At 63.3% G+C, this 15,765-nt stretch overlaps 2 protein-coding genes across 27 annotated transcripts in view; both read left to right on the forward strand.

The window, feature by feature from the left end:
- The window catches only part of SCMH1 (sex comb on midleg homolog 1 (Drosophila)), a 189,595-nt gene extending 184,849 nt beyond the window's left edge, over positions 1-4,746 (forward strand). For 20 of the 24 annotated variants that reach the window (XR_002345255.1, XM_021096943.1, XM_021096949.1 and 17 more), the window contains 3 exons: positions 2,504-2,646; positions 3,619-3,733; positions 4,251-4,746. Coding sequence is in view for 23 of the 24 variants with exons in the window: in XM_021096943.1 (XP_020952602.1) it covers positions 2,504-2,646; positions 3,619-3,733; positions 4,251-4,288 (296 nt within the window). In the remaining variant the exon portion in view is untranslated. Of the gene's footprint in view, positions 1-2,503; positions 2,647-3,618; positions 3,745-4,250 lie in introns of those variants that run through there. The other 4 variants (XM_021096945.1, XM_021096960.1, XM_021096967.1 and 1 more) reach the window with 1 other exon arrangement.
- Positions 5,271-14,517, forward strand: SLFNL1 (schlafen like 1). 3 transcript variants are annotated; one of them, XM_005656198.3, is made up of 4 exons: positions 5,274-10,644; positions 12,288-12,803; positions 12,909-13,052; positions 13,896-14,517. In XM_005656198.3, exons 1-4 carry the CDS (start codon positions 10,258-10,260, stop codon positions 14,016-14,018), a joined length of 1,170 nt encoding a protein of 389 aa, XP_005656255.1. In that variant the 5' UTR covers positions 5,274-10,257; the 3' UTR covers positions 14,019-14,517. The 3 variants fall into 3 exon arrangements, with proteins under 3 accessions (XP_013844379.2, XP_013844378.2, XP_005656255.1); XM_013988925.2 differs by lacking the exons at positions 12,288-12,803; positions 12,909-13,052; positions 13,896-14,517 and having other exon boundaries at positions 5,271-9,028; positions 10,097-12,058; XM_013988924.2 differs by lacking the exons at positions 12,288-12,803; positions 12,909-13,052; positions 13,896-14,517 and having other exon boundaries at positions 5,272-9,168; positions 10,097-12,058.

Genomic DNA, 15,765 nt, shown 5'->3' on the forward strand with positions numbered 1-15,765 from the left:
GCTCAGCTCTGCTTCGCCTCCCCCGCCAGGTGTGCCAGTCTCCACACACCAAGCAGTCCTGCCACGCCAGCAGTGTCCTGTAGTTGAACTCCGTTCTGACACTAGCTCCCTGGAGGTAGAATCAGATCGTACAGAACTGGGCTCAGTCCTGCGAGACTGACCACCCCCCGGCTTCGGGTGCCAGTTCAAAGTCCACGTTGTTACCTGTGCTTCTGACTGAGTGGCTGTAACTTAGAAACTCCCGGTCCTCCCGTGGGTTCGATTAATCTCCTAAAGCATCTCACTGGAGCTCGGGAACCCTGTACTCACTAGATTACCAGTTTTTTTTTTTTTTTTCCCTGTCTTTTTTTTTTTTTGCTATTTCTTTGGGCTGCTCCCGTGGCATATGGAGGTTCCCAGGCTAGGGGTCGAATCAGAGCTGTAGCCACCAGCCTACGCCAGAGCCACAGCAACACGGGATCTGAGCCGCGTCTGCAACCTACACCACAGCTCACGGCAACGCCGGATCCTTAACCCACTGAGCAAGGGCAGGGACCGAACCCGCAAGCTCATGGTTCCTGGTCGGATTCGTTAACCACTGCGCCACGACAGGAACTCCTAGATTACCAGTTTTTAATAAAGGAATACAGTTGAGGAACACGCCCTGGGAGGGGCCAAGGTCTGGGAGGGAGGGCGGCGCTCCGGGCCTCCCTGCATATGCACCCCTTTCCCAGGACCCGCGCGCCTCGCCAACCCCGAAGCTCTTTGGACCCTGGCCTTTGGGCTTTGCAGAGGCTTCATTAGGTAGGCAGAATTGATCGAGTATTGGCCGCTGGTGGTTGAACCCAATCTCTAGCCCTGCTCCTCTGCCCGGAGATTGAGCAGTGGGCTGCAAGGTCCCACCTCGCAGTCACCGCAGTCAGTAGGTTGGTTCCTCTGGCAACCAGCCCCCATCCCTAAAGGCTTTCCAGAAGTCACCGCGTTAACGCACTGAGGTGTGGCTGAAAGGGACCTGTTATGAATAGCAAAAGAAACCTTTACCACTTAGAAAATTCCAAGAGTTTTAGGAGTTCCTGTGCAGGAAAAGGGGATGACCACACACACACACACACACACACACACACATGTGTCTCCTCATTGATCACAGGGACATAGCAGGGACCAGACAGGGGAAGACAGTTAACGAACACACATGCGTGCAGCTGTTTTAGTTCGTGATATGGATGCTGAAGGCGAGCAAAGCGAGAGTAATTAGGTTGAAAGTGATTATGTGGGGGAGTTAGTGCTTTTACTAGGCTTTCAGGAAAGGCCTCCCAGAGGAATCAGTATTCGAGATGAGACCCAAATGCTGACAAGGAATCAGATATGCAAAGATCTGGGGGAAAGAACATTTCAGACAGAGGAAATTGCAGGTCAAAGAATAAAAGCATACCTTAATCAAGAGGAAGGAAAAAGAAGCCAGAGTGTCTGGAGCTTGGACAGTAAGGGGGGGTGGGGAGAGGAGATGAGGTCCAGCGAAGACAGGGCCAGACGCTGGGGCTCCTTCTGGGCCATGGGAAGGGTTCGACTTTATTTCAGGCGAGCAAGTCAAGGCCACTGCATGGAGGTTTCCGGGAGGATTTTGACGTGATCCAATTACGTTCTAAGGGTTGTTTTGATTGCTTTGTGGAGAATAGATTCGTAGGTGACGGATGGGGGGGAATGTGTAGAAATTGAGTTGTAACCAAGAGATGCATACTTTGTGAGATCAATTATTTCAGGATTAGACCAGAAAAATTTCATCAAGGAGCTGGTCCTTGGAGCCCGCTCTTGCTTTCGCTAAGTTGGAATTTGCCAGAAGACAAGGAGAAATTGAGGGGAAAGAAGGGGGCACATTCCAGGCAGAGGGGATGAAACTGCCAGAGGCCTGTGCAGGCGATGGTCACAGTCCAGAGCGCTCAGACCCACGGGGGAATAGAAGGAGCTCTCTCTGAGCCAAGACTGAGATAAAAGCTCTAAGCAGAGCACTGAATGAACACTGAGATTCCTGGCAGCCAAGGCAAAACATGTGTTTGGCTCTAGCAGAGTCAGCTGTTCTCTCCAGGCCCTGGAAGAGGCACCGGATATTGTTCCCCATCACGTTTTGCCCCCCGGGCCCCAAGGACTAGGCTCTGCGCCTGCCCAGCTCCCAAGATCTCTCTAAAGATGGTCCCCAGAGCCAAGGCAAGAGGGGCCTCACCTGCCAGCCCCCCCAACTCCAGTAACCCCCTTGCCTCATAGGTGGCCCCTGACGCAGGTCCCCGGTGACTCACAGCCTCATTGTGAAATTCCTTTCGAACGGTTCCGAAATCAGAACCACCCTTAGATTTAACTGAAGAAGAGTCTCAGGCCCCAGGCCCTTTGTGGGAAACTCTTCCCTCCCTCTGTCCCTACGCTCTGGCGCTGCTGCCAGCCTTGCCCACGGGGCCATGGGGGCAGGCCCAGGAGGTGGGGGCATTACAGACCAGTCCCCGCCCGTCATGGCAGGTGCCCGCCTATCCCGCAGGGTCGGAGCGACACCTGGAAGGCCGGGACGCCTCTCGACTGAGTGGCCGGGACCCCTCCTCGTGGACGGTGGAGGATGTGATGCAGTTTGTCCGGGAAGCGGATCCTCAGCTCGGACCCCATGCTGACCTCTTTCGCAAACACGTAGGTGTCCCTGCCTGACCTCCCGTGTCTGCTGGGAGTCCTGCTTTGCAGCTTACAGACTTTCAAAGGGCACAAGTTTGTATTTGTTCCAGGTCCCTTGAAACTAAGCACAGTCCACAGCATATAAACTCAGAGACAGGATCCAGTCTTGGACCCCAAGCAGGACCTCTCTGGGCCCTGAGTTCAGCTCACTCTTCCGGTGTAGGATCTGATACCCTTCTGAGGGTGTGGCCCTGGGCTCCTCCTTGGAACGCACGCTCTCCTACCTGCAGGCCTTGGCCTGAGTGCAGAGCCAAGTTAAGGAGCCCCTGGCCACGTGGCCCCCAACTCGCCAGCCTCATCAGACTCCACCCTCTACTTGCACCGTTGGGCTCTGTGGCCAGGGACTGCTGCTAATGCCTCCGCGGTGACCATGCTCCTGAGCCGGGCTTCCTCGTAGCCCCCACGGCCTGTGCTGCTCTGCACTGGGCACTCAGAACAGCTCCGCTACCTCTCACGGGTCAGCCCAGCCCTTCTCAGTCCTTCACGCTGGGCGGATGCGGAGGGTGCCCTCAGGTCAGGCCTGAAGGTCTCCCCGCTGCTCAGGGAGTGCCTGCTTTGTGCCTGGCTCCCACAGAGGGGTCCCTGCCGCTAGGAGGAAAGGGGGCTCGCCCGGGGAGGGTCGGTACAGACGCATACGCTGACGGGGGAGGCTTCCCGGAAAGAGCTGGGATGGAGCTGGATCGCAGGGCTCTGGCAGGGTGGGAACCTGCCTCTCGAGCAGCAGAGAAAGGAACTGGGTGCCCGTGGGTGGAAAGAGCTTAGCCGGGGCATCAGTAGCAGGTGTCTGTGGAGGGTGGCGGGAACCGTAGGCTTTCGTGTGCAGCAGGCGCGCTGGACTCCCTGTGGCTGGCACATCCCCACGTGGCCTTTCATCAGGCCCTGGGGTGGGCAGCCCCCGGGCCTCTGATGGCGCCCCCCCCCCGCCCCCAGGAGATCGACGGCAAGGCCCTGCTTCTGCTGCGCAGCGACGTGATGATGAAGTACATGGGGCTGAAGCTGGGGCCCGCGCTCAAGCTCTCCTACCACATCGAGCGGCTGAAGCAGGGCAAGTTCTGAGCAGGGAGGCGCGGCCCGGACGAGGGGTCGCGCGAGGGGGCCTCCTCCTCCCGGGAGGCAGGGCCAGCGGGGGGCCCGGGCTGCTTCGGGACCCTGGGAGGCTGCGTGGAGCTGCCACGCCTGTGTCCCTCCTGCCGCAGCGTGTCCTTCCGTGAAGGACCGAGGCGGGGCACGCAGGCCCGGGGCTGCACGGCTCCCCGCCTCAGCCCGCCTCTGCTCTGGGGTCCTGCGGTTTATTCCTCAGGCCCCGCCGGCCTCTCTCCGGGAGTTCAGACTCAACACCTTCCAAGTGGCGGAGGAAGGGACTGGCCCCGGGACCTCGGGAGATGGGGCCCTGCAGTAACACTTGTGCCCCGTCCCCTCCCCAGCTGCCAGGCCTGGGGGGCATCGCGTTGCCCCGCAGCTCCCGCCTTCTCCTCGCAAGATCCACAGACTCAACTCATGGTGCAAACCTCTACCTTTTTTAAAGAAAGGCCCTCTTCTTACTGTTAATTTATTGTTTCTAGGCAAGCCCTCCAGCTCATCGTCTCTCTCCAGACACTAGATTTCCAGAGGAGGGCGGCGTCCTGCCCTGGCCCCAGACGGGCCCTCTCCAGGGAGGCGCGGCCCCTTGGCAGAGGTCGAGACCGGGCGCTCTCTTTGGGTGGACAGGCCCGAGCTTGGGCCACGTCGTTGCGCACGGGGAGGAGGGTCCTTGGCGCCTTCCCTCCCCGCCCCCCCCGGGCCCCCTGCAGCCCCGTCTGTGGGAATGGGAGGCCCCGCCCTGCCCTGTCCCCACCAAGCTCCTTGCCTTGGCTGGAATTGCTGCTGAAGAAGGTGGGTCCCGTGGCGTTAGGGCCTCTAAGACGGCTGGGAGAGAAGGGTCCCGGCTGGGGTCTGGTCGCCCCCACTGCACTGTCCCCATGCTTCCTTTGTAAGCACGTCAGCAGCATAGCTGCCCCTGCTGCCCTCTGGACTTATTTTATGTCAGTCTGTTTATAAATAAAAACAATATAGATGCCATTGTCTTTGTAGTCACCTGACAGGCAAGTCACCGTGCCGCCAAAGGGCGGGTCACTCCCCTTGTCTTGGTCTTAGCGCCTCATTTTGTAAGAGGAAATTTGGGCCAGATGCTCCCCAGCAATCCCTATAGAGCGGGTTCACAGGGGCCCCAGCATCGCACAGCCCCTGGGACACGGTGAGAGCCCTTCTCTGCCCTCGAAGGGCTTTGCTCTGATGCAGCCAGGCCGCGCAGACCATACCAGGTCAACGGCTCCAAGAAGCCTCCGTGGGGGCGCATCCTCACCCTCGTGGGGCGAAGGAGGGATGCAGGCTGCCGAGCTTGCCTTGCACCCCTTGAGCCAACCGGGGGCCGGTCCTCCAGTCCAGGGCCATCCTTCTTTGTTTATAAAGAGGCTGCAGGAGTTCCCATCGTGGCTCAGCGGTTGGCAAACCCCACTGGTATCTATGAGGACACAGGTTCGATCCCTGGCCTTGCTCAGTGGGTTAAGGATCTGGCATTGCCATGAGCTGTGGTGTCGGTCACAGATGCAGCTCAGATCCCACGTTGCTGTGGCTGCGGCGTGGGCCAGCATCTTCAGCTTGGATTCAACCCCCAGTCTGGGAACCTCCATGTGCCACGGATGCGGCCCTAAAAGACTAAAAAGGGGCTGCGGGCGGAGGGGGTGTGGGGACAGCAGTGCAGCACAACCTGACAATGACTAACGCTTCGCTGTGTGCCCCGCAGACTGCTCTGTGTGAGTTAGAATTATCTCGTTTCATCTTCACGACAGACCCGTTTTACAGATGAGGAAACCGATCCTAGAGCCAGGAAGTCCCGAAATAGGTGTTTGAAGCCAAGTGCTCCTGACTCCAAGGCAAGGCCGAGGGTCCAGCTAGGACAGCTGTTCTGGGGGATGGTTCGGGTGGGTCGTTTCCCTCCTTTGGGCCTGGCTGCCACGAGGGGTTTCGATGAGACTTCTGCGGGTCTGACCAGTTCTAACATGGCGTCCACTGGGCCGTGGTGAGAGTCCGACCAGGGGCTCGCTGAAGGGTCAGGGCCCGGGCTGCAGAAGCAGAATCAGCCCATTTTCCACAGACTTGGTAGGCTGTGCTGTTCACTCAGGATACTCCCAAGGGGAGCCTGACTGGACCCTAGTAAGGAGCTGAGGTGACCCCGGCGCAGGCAGGCAGGCCAGACGGGCAGGCTGCACGGCCGGGCCTTGGGGAGCAAGTGGCTCCCACCCAGCCTGCCTGTTGCCAGCAGGTGCGCACAGGTCACAGGGACGCTGGTGCAGGGCTCTTTGCGCTCTGTACATGAACGTTAGCTCACGTCAGCCTCGCGCAGCTCTCGGCAGGAACTCATGCTCCCCCCATTTTGAAGATGAGAAAACTAAAGCCTCGCGGCTTAAGTCAGCAGCCCCAAGCTCCATGGCTAAGAAGGGGTGTGAGGCGTCATACTGCCTGCAGCACCCACCAGGTGGCTGTTGTCGTGGGACTCGCCCCCCCCCAGGCCGGGCCGGGCGTGGCACTAGCTTGGAGGACTGCCACGGGAGCTGCCTGCCAGCAGGACCACATGAAGCAGGCCCGTGTTGCCCAGGTGACAGCTCGGGTGTGGGGGGATAAGATGTACCAGGGAGAAGTGGGGGTCCCCTTGGCTTCGAAGCATTGCGCCCCAAGGCAGCCAGTACCTCCCAGTCCCATGGGCACAGCTTCTGGGTCCCCGAGGAGTGTGCCCAACTGAGCCGCTGCGCTCAGGAAGCCCTGCCCGAAGAGGTGTTTATGGTCCGTGCAGAGAACGCCTGGGCCAGGTAACTGGCAGTCAGGGCTCATCTTTCCCATGAGCGCTGTCGCCTTGCAACAGCTGACATTCCATTTTTATCTGGTTTCCAAGGGAACAGAACTAGAAAGGTCACCAGATGTCAGATTCTGCAGGAGGGGAGAGAGGAGTTGGCATATCCTTTCGCTCCGGCCGCCCTCCCTCTGGGGCCGGGATTCACCGTCATTTCAGAGAGAGACAAAACCAAAAAATAACCTCAACCTTCTGACAGTGACCCGGCGTCATGGAGAGGAGCCAGAGACACGCCATTGACCCTGACCGTCCAGCGGCACGGGGCGGGCACGTGGGAAAGTGAGGCTGGGGACGGGGGCCTCCTGGCAGCAGCTTCACGTGCCCGCCCTCGTCGCTGTGACAAGGGAGATGTCGCCGCGGCTGCCGAGGACCCTCAGGAAAGGAGAACCGCAGGCGCTTCGGGAGAGGAGAGCCCAGGCTCTGCTGAGGGCCCAACGCTTTGGGGGCCTCTGCCTCCCGGCCCGGGTCCCCCCTGCCGCGTGCCCGCCGTGTGGCCCGAGTCCCAGAGCTCAGCTCCGTCGCCGCTGTCCGGGCAGACGCGCCCGCGGCCTCCTCTTCGGCCTCTTTGTGGAGCAGCGAGCCCCCTCTGGGCTGCGCCCCCGGTGAGTCACGTTTACGCACCGCTCCTGTCCTTGTGCCCGATGGTGCGAGCCTCCGCGGGACGCGCTGGAGGTGACTCGCCCTCAGCCTCACAACCGAAGCCCAAAACGCGGAGAACTCCTTGCCTGGGAGGCTCCGCACATCCCTTCAGCTCTTTGCAGCCTCTTCCCACGACGCCCCCAAGTCGCTGCATCCCCTCAGGGAGGCTGTGCAGCTGGGAACCTCCGGGCCAAGCCTGGCCTGGGACACCAAAGCCACCGCACATGCTTCCAGGGCCCCGCAGCCAACAGGCCTCAGGGCACAGACCCTGGGCCCAACACGCCCGTCGGGAGGCTGGGCTGGCCCTGGCGAAGGATGGCGGCCACGGTGCTCCAGGAGAGGACTCAAGACAGGCCAGGGGCCTGGGGCCTGGACGGCAAAGGCTGCGTCCGCACCTCTCCGCCCTGGAGTTGGCTCTTCTGATACCCTGCCCTCTCCCACCTCATCCCCTGGCCCTGGGCCGGGGTCCCTGGGCGGGGGGCGCAAAGCTCCTCGCTCGCTCTGGTGTCAGGACTCGTGGCCACGTGCGCCCCCAGGTGGACACTCCAGATGATAAGAGCCTCATCCAAAGCCTCTCTTGGCCCCTCATCCTCGGGCCCCCTTTGCTCTCTTACCTTTAAATTCAAGCGGTATTTTCCTCCAGTGCCAAGTGGGGGTTGTCACTGAGGTCACAGGCGTCCAGCGGGGGAGCAAGGGGGCTGCTGATGCCCCCGCACTGAACTTGTGTCCACAACCACCGAGCTGCTGGAAAGCCTGAGACGCTGTGAGTGGCCCAGTGACATGGCCGTGCGTCTCGGGATTCAAAAGAGGGTTCTGGAGATGTATTCAGTGCTTCGAATGAAACGATTCTTAGCCCCTGGAAGTAGGACGGGTGTTCAGTTCACACAAGGTTGTTAAAAGAGCCCAGGAAATATGCCATATAGTCATTTAGAGATTTCCGGAAAGAGTGGGGCAAGTTTTGGCACTCAGATCAGTTTGGAAAATTTCATGCCCAACCGCTGCCTGATAGCCAGGCCCCGGAGAAGTATGCTCCATTCATGGGTTCATCTCTCAGGCACCTCACCCGGCCAGCCCCCTGTCCCTGCGTAGCTCACGCCTCAAGCTAACCGTCTAAAACAGCTCCAGGCCGGCTGGTACGGCTGCTGAGAGAGCAGCTTGTGATGGCAGGGTCTCGAAAGGCCTGGAGAAGAAGAGGCGTGGAGAGCCGAGGGCCGCCCTGCTCTAAGCTTCAGCTGCGGACGTGGAGGCGGGTCAGCCCTGGCCGCTGGGGCCTGTTCCTTCCCCCACGGCACAGCCTCATGTCTCACATCTCCCAGCCAAGCTCCGTCCTGCCTCCTTCTTGGGGAAGCAAAAATTCCTTAGCATCTTCAGAACGGCTGCTCAGAGAAGGAGGCGGCCGCCTCTGCGCTGCCAAACGGCCTTTCCAGTCTGGAACAGCTGCCTCTGGACACCAGCCTCCTCCCCCACCCCACCAGGACTCCCAGAAGCCGCGTGGGGAAGTGCTGCCTACATCTACTCGATGCAAGGCATTGTCAGAGCCCCACCCAAGACGAGATTTCTGCATTGATAGAGGCCGAGTGTCACCCAAGCCTTGGTCCCTGTCAGACAGTGGGTGACAACCCTGTCCTTCAAAAGAGACGGCAGTGCTTGACCCTGCGCTCAGGACTCTTCTGGACAGCACCCTCCATCTCTGGCAAAGAGAAGAGCCTGGGGTCGGGAGCCCTGGAACCAGCGGTGGGCATTCGGATCCATCCTGGGGGGAGCCGGGCCCTGTCGGCGCCCAGGGGAGCCTGGGCTTGGCCACTGCAGCAGGAGGTGAGGACCTGTGTGGCGCAGGGGCCTGGAGGGACCCTACAGAGGCAGGAAGTATGTCTTCGATCCCTGGATTCAGGGGGCTGCCCAGAAGGAGCCCCATACGGCCCCCCAGGCTGCATGGGATGTGTCTTTACAGCGGGGTGAGTTTTCCTGATCCACTTCCCAGACCTGCCTGCCTGCGTGAGGCCCCCCTGAGGCCTTGTTGACTCTCCTGAGGTCACAGAGGTGGCTGTGCAGGCCCCGCCCACCTCCTACGGCCTCGGTTCCCCTCTGTGAGCCAAGGCCCCCAAGAGCTCCCAGGAGCTGCGGGTCAGGGGTCAAGGGTGTGGGAGCTGAGGGCTGGCACCTCCTTCGCTCCCCCAGGAACCATCAGGGCATGAGGGTCCTAGGCCTCCCTTTTCCTCCTATGCCCAGTTGCCCTGAATGCCTGCACCCCAGCAGTGGTGGCCCCCAGCCCCTGACTGCCTCAGGGATCCAGCCTGAAAAGATGCAGGCCTGTGGCACCTGCCACACACACTGGAGGCGGGGTGTGTGGGGGTGAGCGGAGGGGCTGGTGTGAGCACAGCTCAGGACTGCGGCCCCTGGCCTAGTGGGAGGTGGCGAGGGGGGTGGGGGTACACAAGGGCCCCAGCTCTGCCCTGGTTCTGCCCCTCCTCGCCTCTGCTCTCTGACCCTACCTGGAGGGTTCGGTCCAGGCAAGCCTCAAAGCACATGTGTCTTTGCCAAGGCCACTGTCCCGGGAGGGCCCGTAGCTTTCATCTGCGCGCCTGACACCTGAGAACCTCGCTCAGAAACCCTCTGTCCCAGCCCCTGCGGACCAGTGAGGGAGGGCAGAGCCGCCGGGGGCACTGAAAGGATGTGGGAGGCCCTCCGAGACCTGGTTCTGGTCCCCCTGCCCCTCTTCGGGCCTGTCCCCTGTCTTCCCTGCTTGGGAGGGAGCAGCAGGCCCTTGTGCTCGCCTCTCTGGCTCAGCCCTGACGGACGCTCCTTGCTGTCGGAGGCCTCGGGTGGGTGGCAGGCCCCTTCCTGCTGGCCCTCTGCCCACCCTCTCTCTCTGGCCCTCCCCAGCCCCTGCCAATCTGTGAACCTCCTGGGAGACTCGGCCCCCCAGGTCCCCAGGGTCCTGGGAGGAGCAGCCAGCGGTGAGGAATCCCAGAAGCCCCTCCGAGGGAGACCCCTCCAGAGACCCCTCGGAAGACATCACCCTCACCCAGGAGCAGGAGCCCCTCATGGAGCCCCCAGGCAGGCAGCCCCTGGGGGAGCTCCCCGCAGAGGCCTCCCCGCCTGAGGACGCCGGAGCCGAGGCGGCTCCCAGCAGGCGTCTTCTCTACGTGGGCCACCTGAACCCCCAGCTCCCCGTGCCCGTGCTCGCCTGCCTGCTGCGGGACGCCCTGGAGCGCCTCGAGCTGCCGGTGGCCCGGGAGCACATCGAGGTGGTGCGGCGGCCACGCGAGGCCTTCGCGCTGGTGCAGGTGGCCACCCACGAGGACACGCTGGCCTCCCTGCCCTGGCGCCTGCTCGCCGCCTCGGGGCGGCACCAGATCATCCAGGAGCTGGTGGCCCGCGGGAAGGAGCTGGTCCTGGAGGAGGGCTGGGAGCCCGCGAGCCGCAGAGCGGTGAGTGACGCTGTCCCGAGCCAGGCGGCGCGCGAGCTCCCGCGCCTCGCTCAGGAGAGGCCGGGGTGCAGGGCCCGGGCCGGGGGCGGGCGGAGGGTGTCCTTGAGGAACTGGGGACACATCCACGAACGCGAGCGCTGCCGTTCAGACGAGCGTGGTGCAGGGACCACGACCCTAAGGGTTCGCCCCCGGCCTTGGCAGCAGGGGAAGGGAGCCCCGTGTCGGAGCCTCCCCGGGCCCTTCTGCCCCCAGCCTCTGGTTGGGGCATCCCGGCATGAGGATACACGGGGTCCCGGCCTTCGCCTTGACCAGCCTCATCCATTCAGCCGACAAACAGCAGCGCTGGCTCAGAGGCACAGGAGAGCGCGAGGCTCACACCTGCCGTGGGGGCTCCGTGTCCACGAGCAGAGCCAGACGCCCAGAGGGGGCGGCCTGGAGCTGGAGGAGGACCCAGGAGGGGTCCTCACTCACTGCTCTCGAGGGACACCATCCCCAGCGAGGCAAACCCAGGCTGGAGCTCAGGCAATGGGACAGGCACCCAGGGACGGACACCCCGAGTGGGACGTGGCGCATACAGGGGGCGACATGGGGGCAGGGGAGGGGCGTACAGTCGCAGGAGGGCAAGCCGTTTACTGTCGCCAGAGCCCAGGCCAAGGCAGCCAGAGAGCAGGGGCCCGGCCACCGAGGGCCGGGCGACCAAGGCAGAGCCCACAGGGGGCGGGCTTTTGCGGGAGGGGGAGGGCCGAGCCAGCGCCCCGAGGCGCTGGTGGGTCTCAACGCAGGATGCCTGATCTTGGTTTGTCGTTTCCTTGGGGCCGAAGGCTCGGTGGAGGTTGCAGAGCTCAACAGCCCCGGGCTTACCTTTGCGGACCTGTGGCCTGATGGCAGCATGGTCATATGATGCTTGACCATCTGCTCACGGCTCTGCCACATGTGGCTTCTCTGGGAGCTGCAGGGCTGGTAGGATGTGCGTCTCAGCACCACCAGCCCACACGGAGCTCCCAGCGCTGGAAGCCAGAAGGCAGCCGGGAGCCAGGGGAGGGTCTTAAGGGCAGTGACAGCGTGACTCACATCCGGGGTCAGCGAAGGGAGGCAGGGGACGGGAGAGCCTGGAGGCAGGGAGCCCAGTGGTGAGGCCCAGACTAGGGAGGCGGCCGCGAGTAGAGCCAGAGGAACGTTCAGACTCAGGACAGTTCGGCGAGGCTTTCAGGGAGATCAGGAAGGCGAGGTGCCTCTGGGAACCCCTCTCAATTCAGAGACCTGCTGCTCAGTCTGGGCACCTCAGGGCGCTGAGCTGTCTCCTGGGATGATGGAGCCCTAGGCTTCTGGGTCTACCTACAACCCGAGTGGCACAGAGTGGCCCCAGGTGTCCCAGCTGCCCCCTGAGATGGAAAGCTCCTCTCACCCACCCGCAGCAGCCCATGGTTCGCCTGGGGAGAGGGCGCCCTGGGCAAAGAACACTGGCCTTTGACCTCGACCCTGCTGGGGTTTCCGCAAATGCCGTCAGGTCAGGCAGAATCAGACCCCTGCCGGGAGGGGCCTCAGGAAGCCCGGGAGACGGGTCGGCCGAGGTGGGGCTTCTGGCTGCCAGTCCTTCTGGCCACCAAGGCGGGGCCTCCCGACTCTTGCCCCCACCCCAGCAGGAGAACGACGGCGGCCCCAGCCCCAGCCCGAGCCCCGGCCCCAGCCCGCGCTCCCGCTTCCCGCCGGCCTGGCCCCCCGGCACCCCTCCTGCCCGGGCCGCGACCCCTGGGCAGCAGAGCCCCCCGGGCTGCCCCAGGGCTGCGTACTCGGACAGCGCCCTCGTGCGCCAGGAGATCCTGGGCCAGGAGCGCCTCTTCCAGGGCGCCCTCCTGGGCTGCGAGACGCGCAACGTGGAATTTAAGCGGGGCAGCGGCGGCTACCTGAGCCGGGCCTTCAAGCACCACCTGCGGTGCTACGTGTGCGCCTTCCTCAACGGCGAGGGCGGCAGCCTGCTGGTGGGCGTCGAGGACGGCGGCCGGGTGCAGGGCGTCCGCTGCAGCCCCCGCGACGAGGACCGCGTGCGCCTGCTGGTCGACTCCGTCCTGCAGGGCTTCAAGCCCCAGGTCTTCCCCGACGCCTACAGGCTCGAGTTCATCCCCGTGGTGGGCGCCTCCGCCACCGGCGCCCCCCTCAAGGTGAGCCCTGCCCCCGCCCCCCGGGCCGCCCCGGTAGCCAGGGAGGTGGCGCGGGGCTGCAGGGCCCCGAGCCGAGCCCGCGCGTCTGCCCCTGCCCTTCCCAAGGTGATCCGCCTGAGCGTGCAGGCCCCCAAGGCCCAGGCCGAGCCGCTGCTCTACGAGACCGACAAGGGGGAGGTGTTCCTGCGGCGGGACGGGAGCATCCAGGGCCCGCTGTCCGTCCACGCCATCCAGGAGTGGTGCAGGCAGGTGAGTGGCCCCGGACCCCACGGCCACCCCCCCGGGCAGCCCCCGAGCCCTCGGGTTTCCCTTGGCGCCCCCCAAGGGCTGGACTGCGACCACCTCCCGCGACATGCACGTTCCACGGCAGCGTGGCCGGAGGAGCCAGGAGAGCCGGACGTTGAAGGTTTAAGACAAGCCCAGTACTGGGTACCGCGTCTTGGGGGGAGGCCCTTCGGATGGGGGCAGTGATACAGCCCCAGGGAAAAGCCTTTTCAAGAGGGAAGCGTCAGGAGTTCCCGTCGCGGCTCAGTGGCAATGAACCCGACTCGCATCCATGAGGATGCGGGTTCCATCCCTGGCCTCGCTCAGTGGGTTAAGGATCTGATGTTGCCGTGGGCTGTGGTGTAGGTTGCGGACTCGGCTCGAATCCCACGTTGCTCTGGTGGAGGCCAGGAGCGGCAGCTCTGATTTGACCCCTAGCCTGGGAACTTGCACATGCCGCGGGTAAAAGCCTTAAAAAGACAAAAATAAAACATAAAAAAGAGGGAAGCATCCAGTGACAGAAAAAGGGCAGGGGGCTGACAGGGAGGGAGAAAGTCACAGCTGGGCTGCCAACATGAGCCTGCCCGAAACTTGGGGAGGCCTGCAGAGGGCAGGTTGCCCCAGGGTCGGGGATGCTGGCGGGACCCTCGGGTCAGGTGGCTTTCCCCAAGACCATGGGCTGACTTGGTCAAGGGACCTGGCTCCCCCACCTACCAGGGCCAGTATGGTGCCCCGGGGCCTTGGGGAGGCCACCCCAGGCTCTCGCATCAGTTCGCCCCCAGGTCTGAGATGAGGTCAGCTTAGACGCGCTCCTCTGATGTCCCTCAGAAGTGGACGGCCGAGCTGCGCAAGCTGGAGGAGAGGCTGGAGGTGCTGACGGCCGAGAAGGAGCAGCTCCAGCAGCAGCTGCGGCAGCCCAGGCCCCTGTCCTGCACCTGCTGCGTCCTGTGAGGCCCGCGCTCTACCTGGACAGGCGGGGTTTCCTCTGAGCCCGGGTCCCCCCAGTAAAACCAGTCTGGGCTGCTCAGAGGCAGACGGGAGCACCACCCTTCCAGCTCCCTCCACGACAGTGTGCACGCACGTGGGCTGGGCCCCACGCGGTCAGTCCTGAGCAGACCCCATCTGTGTGGCTGAGATCACCCTTCGCTCCGTCCCTGAGGGCCCCTACCTTCAGAAGGGGCTCGTGAGAACCTGGCCAGGGCTATCCTGGGCGGAGCTGAAAGGGGCTGGCCCTCCCCTTGAAATGCTTGCTCTGCCCAGGCTGGGGTCTCCGCTCCCGGTGGCTAGGCAGGGCCAGGAAAGGGTTTGTCACCTTGGGAAAGCCCCTGTGCGGATGGCAAGGCACAGCTGGCAACTGCGGTTACAGGCCGGACAGGCCACCCTGCAGCCCCACCCCTGGCTTGCTGGGATCTGTGACTGTCGGAGCTCTTAATAAATTACAGGCACCCGGGCAAGAGTGGTTCTTTCTAGAATACTTGGCTGGCTGCATGCGGCGGCTGGGTCACGAGTCCCATGCCCGGGCCTCTTCTGCCCCGGAGGCCAAGCCAGCTCTGGGCTCCTCCCCTCACACATGGCAGGGTGTGACTCCCACTCAAGCACCTCCAGCCACTGGAGAGGGTTCCTGCTCCAGCCATGTCCCCGCCACCCCCACCAGCAGAGTCAGACTCCATGATGCCATCGTCTGGTCCTGCCACGCCTGGGCGCAAGGCCCTCCCAGAGTTCCCCAAGAGCAAAGCCCAGTGGCCTACAGACCCCCCCAGGACCCGGCCCATCTGACTTCAGCCCCTCCTTCGCCTCTCTCCTGCGTCCCAGCTCCACTGACCAGCTGGCTTCATGAGCACACGGGCCTTGGGGACTCTGCACTGACTGCTCATGGGCCGCTTCGCGCGCCTGGATTCTCCACCCTGTCGCAGGTCACACCCCGCCCGGCGCACCCGTCCCCCGTTCCCTGCTTCTGTGTGCTTTCCTTCGGTCACCAGCAGGCACCAGAGCCCCCAGTCTGGGAACGGCTTTTATAAAATGACCAAAGACAAGCTCTCGTTGCTGTTGTTCCCACCCCCCCGCCCCGGAACACGGCCTCCAGAGGACAAGGATTTCGGTCTGTGGCGTTGGCTGCTCTAAGTTCAGGGCATAAGGCAGAGCGGGCGGGGGGCAGATGCCCGGTGAACATCTGCTGACGCAGCAGTCAAGGATCCTCCGCCTTTGGGGTCTGAGCCCCTCGAAAACCATGGAGCCTTGACAGACAGGGCATTTCCCGGGAGTGTCCCTGGGAACGCGTCCCACGCCCTGTCCACGGGACACACTCCCTCCCCGGCCGAGGTCTTCAGCTGCATCCTCCGAGCAGACACAGAACCCCCAGGCCCCCCGGCCGGTCGCCGGCTCGAGGACTGGTTTTCCCATTGACCCCACACACTGATTGTAGGGACCAGACGTGGTGACGGAGGCCCCGCTCATGACGGGTCGGCAACCCACGGAACCCCTCGGGGTCACCCGCGGACGCACAGCTCAAGGTCAGAGGGGACTGCGGCTGGGCACAGCCCTCAGAGGTGCTCTGCCAGGACAGACCCCCCGGCCACCAGAGCAGAAGGCAAGGCACGAGAGCAACTGGGCCAGGTTTTCTCTGCAGGAAGCCTCCAGGCACCGGGCAGCCAGCACTGGGCAGGAAGGCCACCCTGCCAGGTGGTCTTGGCTCCAGTGG

The sequence above is a fragment of the Sus scrofa genome, chromosome 6, assembly GCF_000003025.6.
Source record: "Sus scrofa isolate TJ Tabasco breed Duroc chromosome 6, Sscrofa11.1, whole genome shotgun sequence".
NCBI classification, from domain to species: domain Eukaryota; kingdom Metazoa; phylum Chordata; class Mammalia; order Artiodactyla; family Suidae; genus Sus; species Sus scrofa.

Bases quoted from the DNA above. Each gene is read 5' to 3' on its own strand.
- SLFNL1 (XM_013988925.2), top strand. From the start codon at position 10,258: ATGGAGCCCCCAGGCAGGCAGCCCCTGGGGGAGCTCCCCGCAGAGGCC.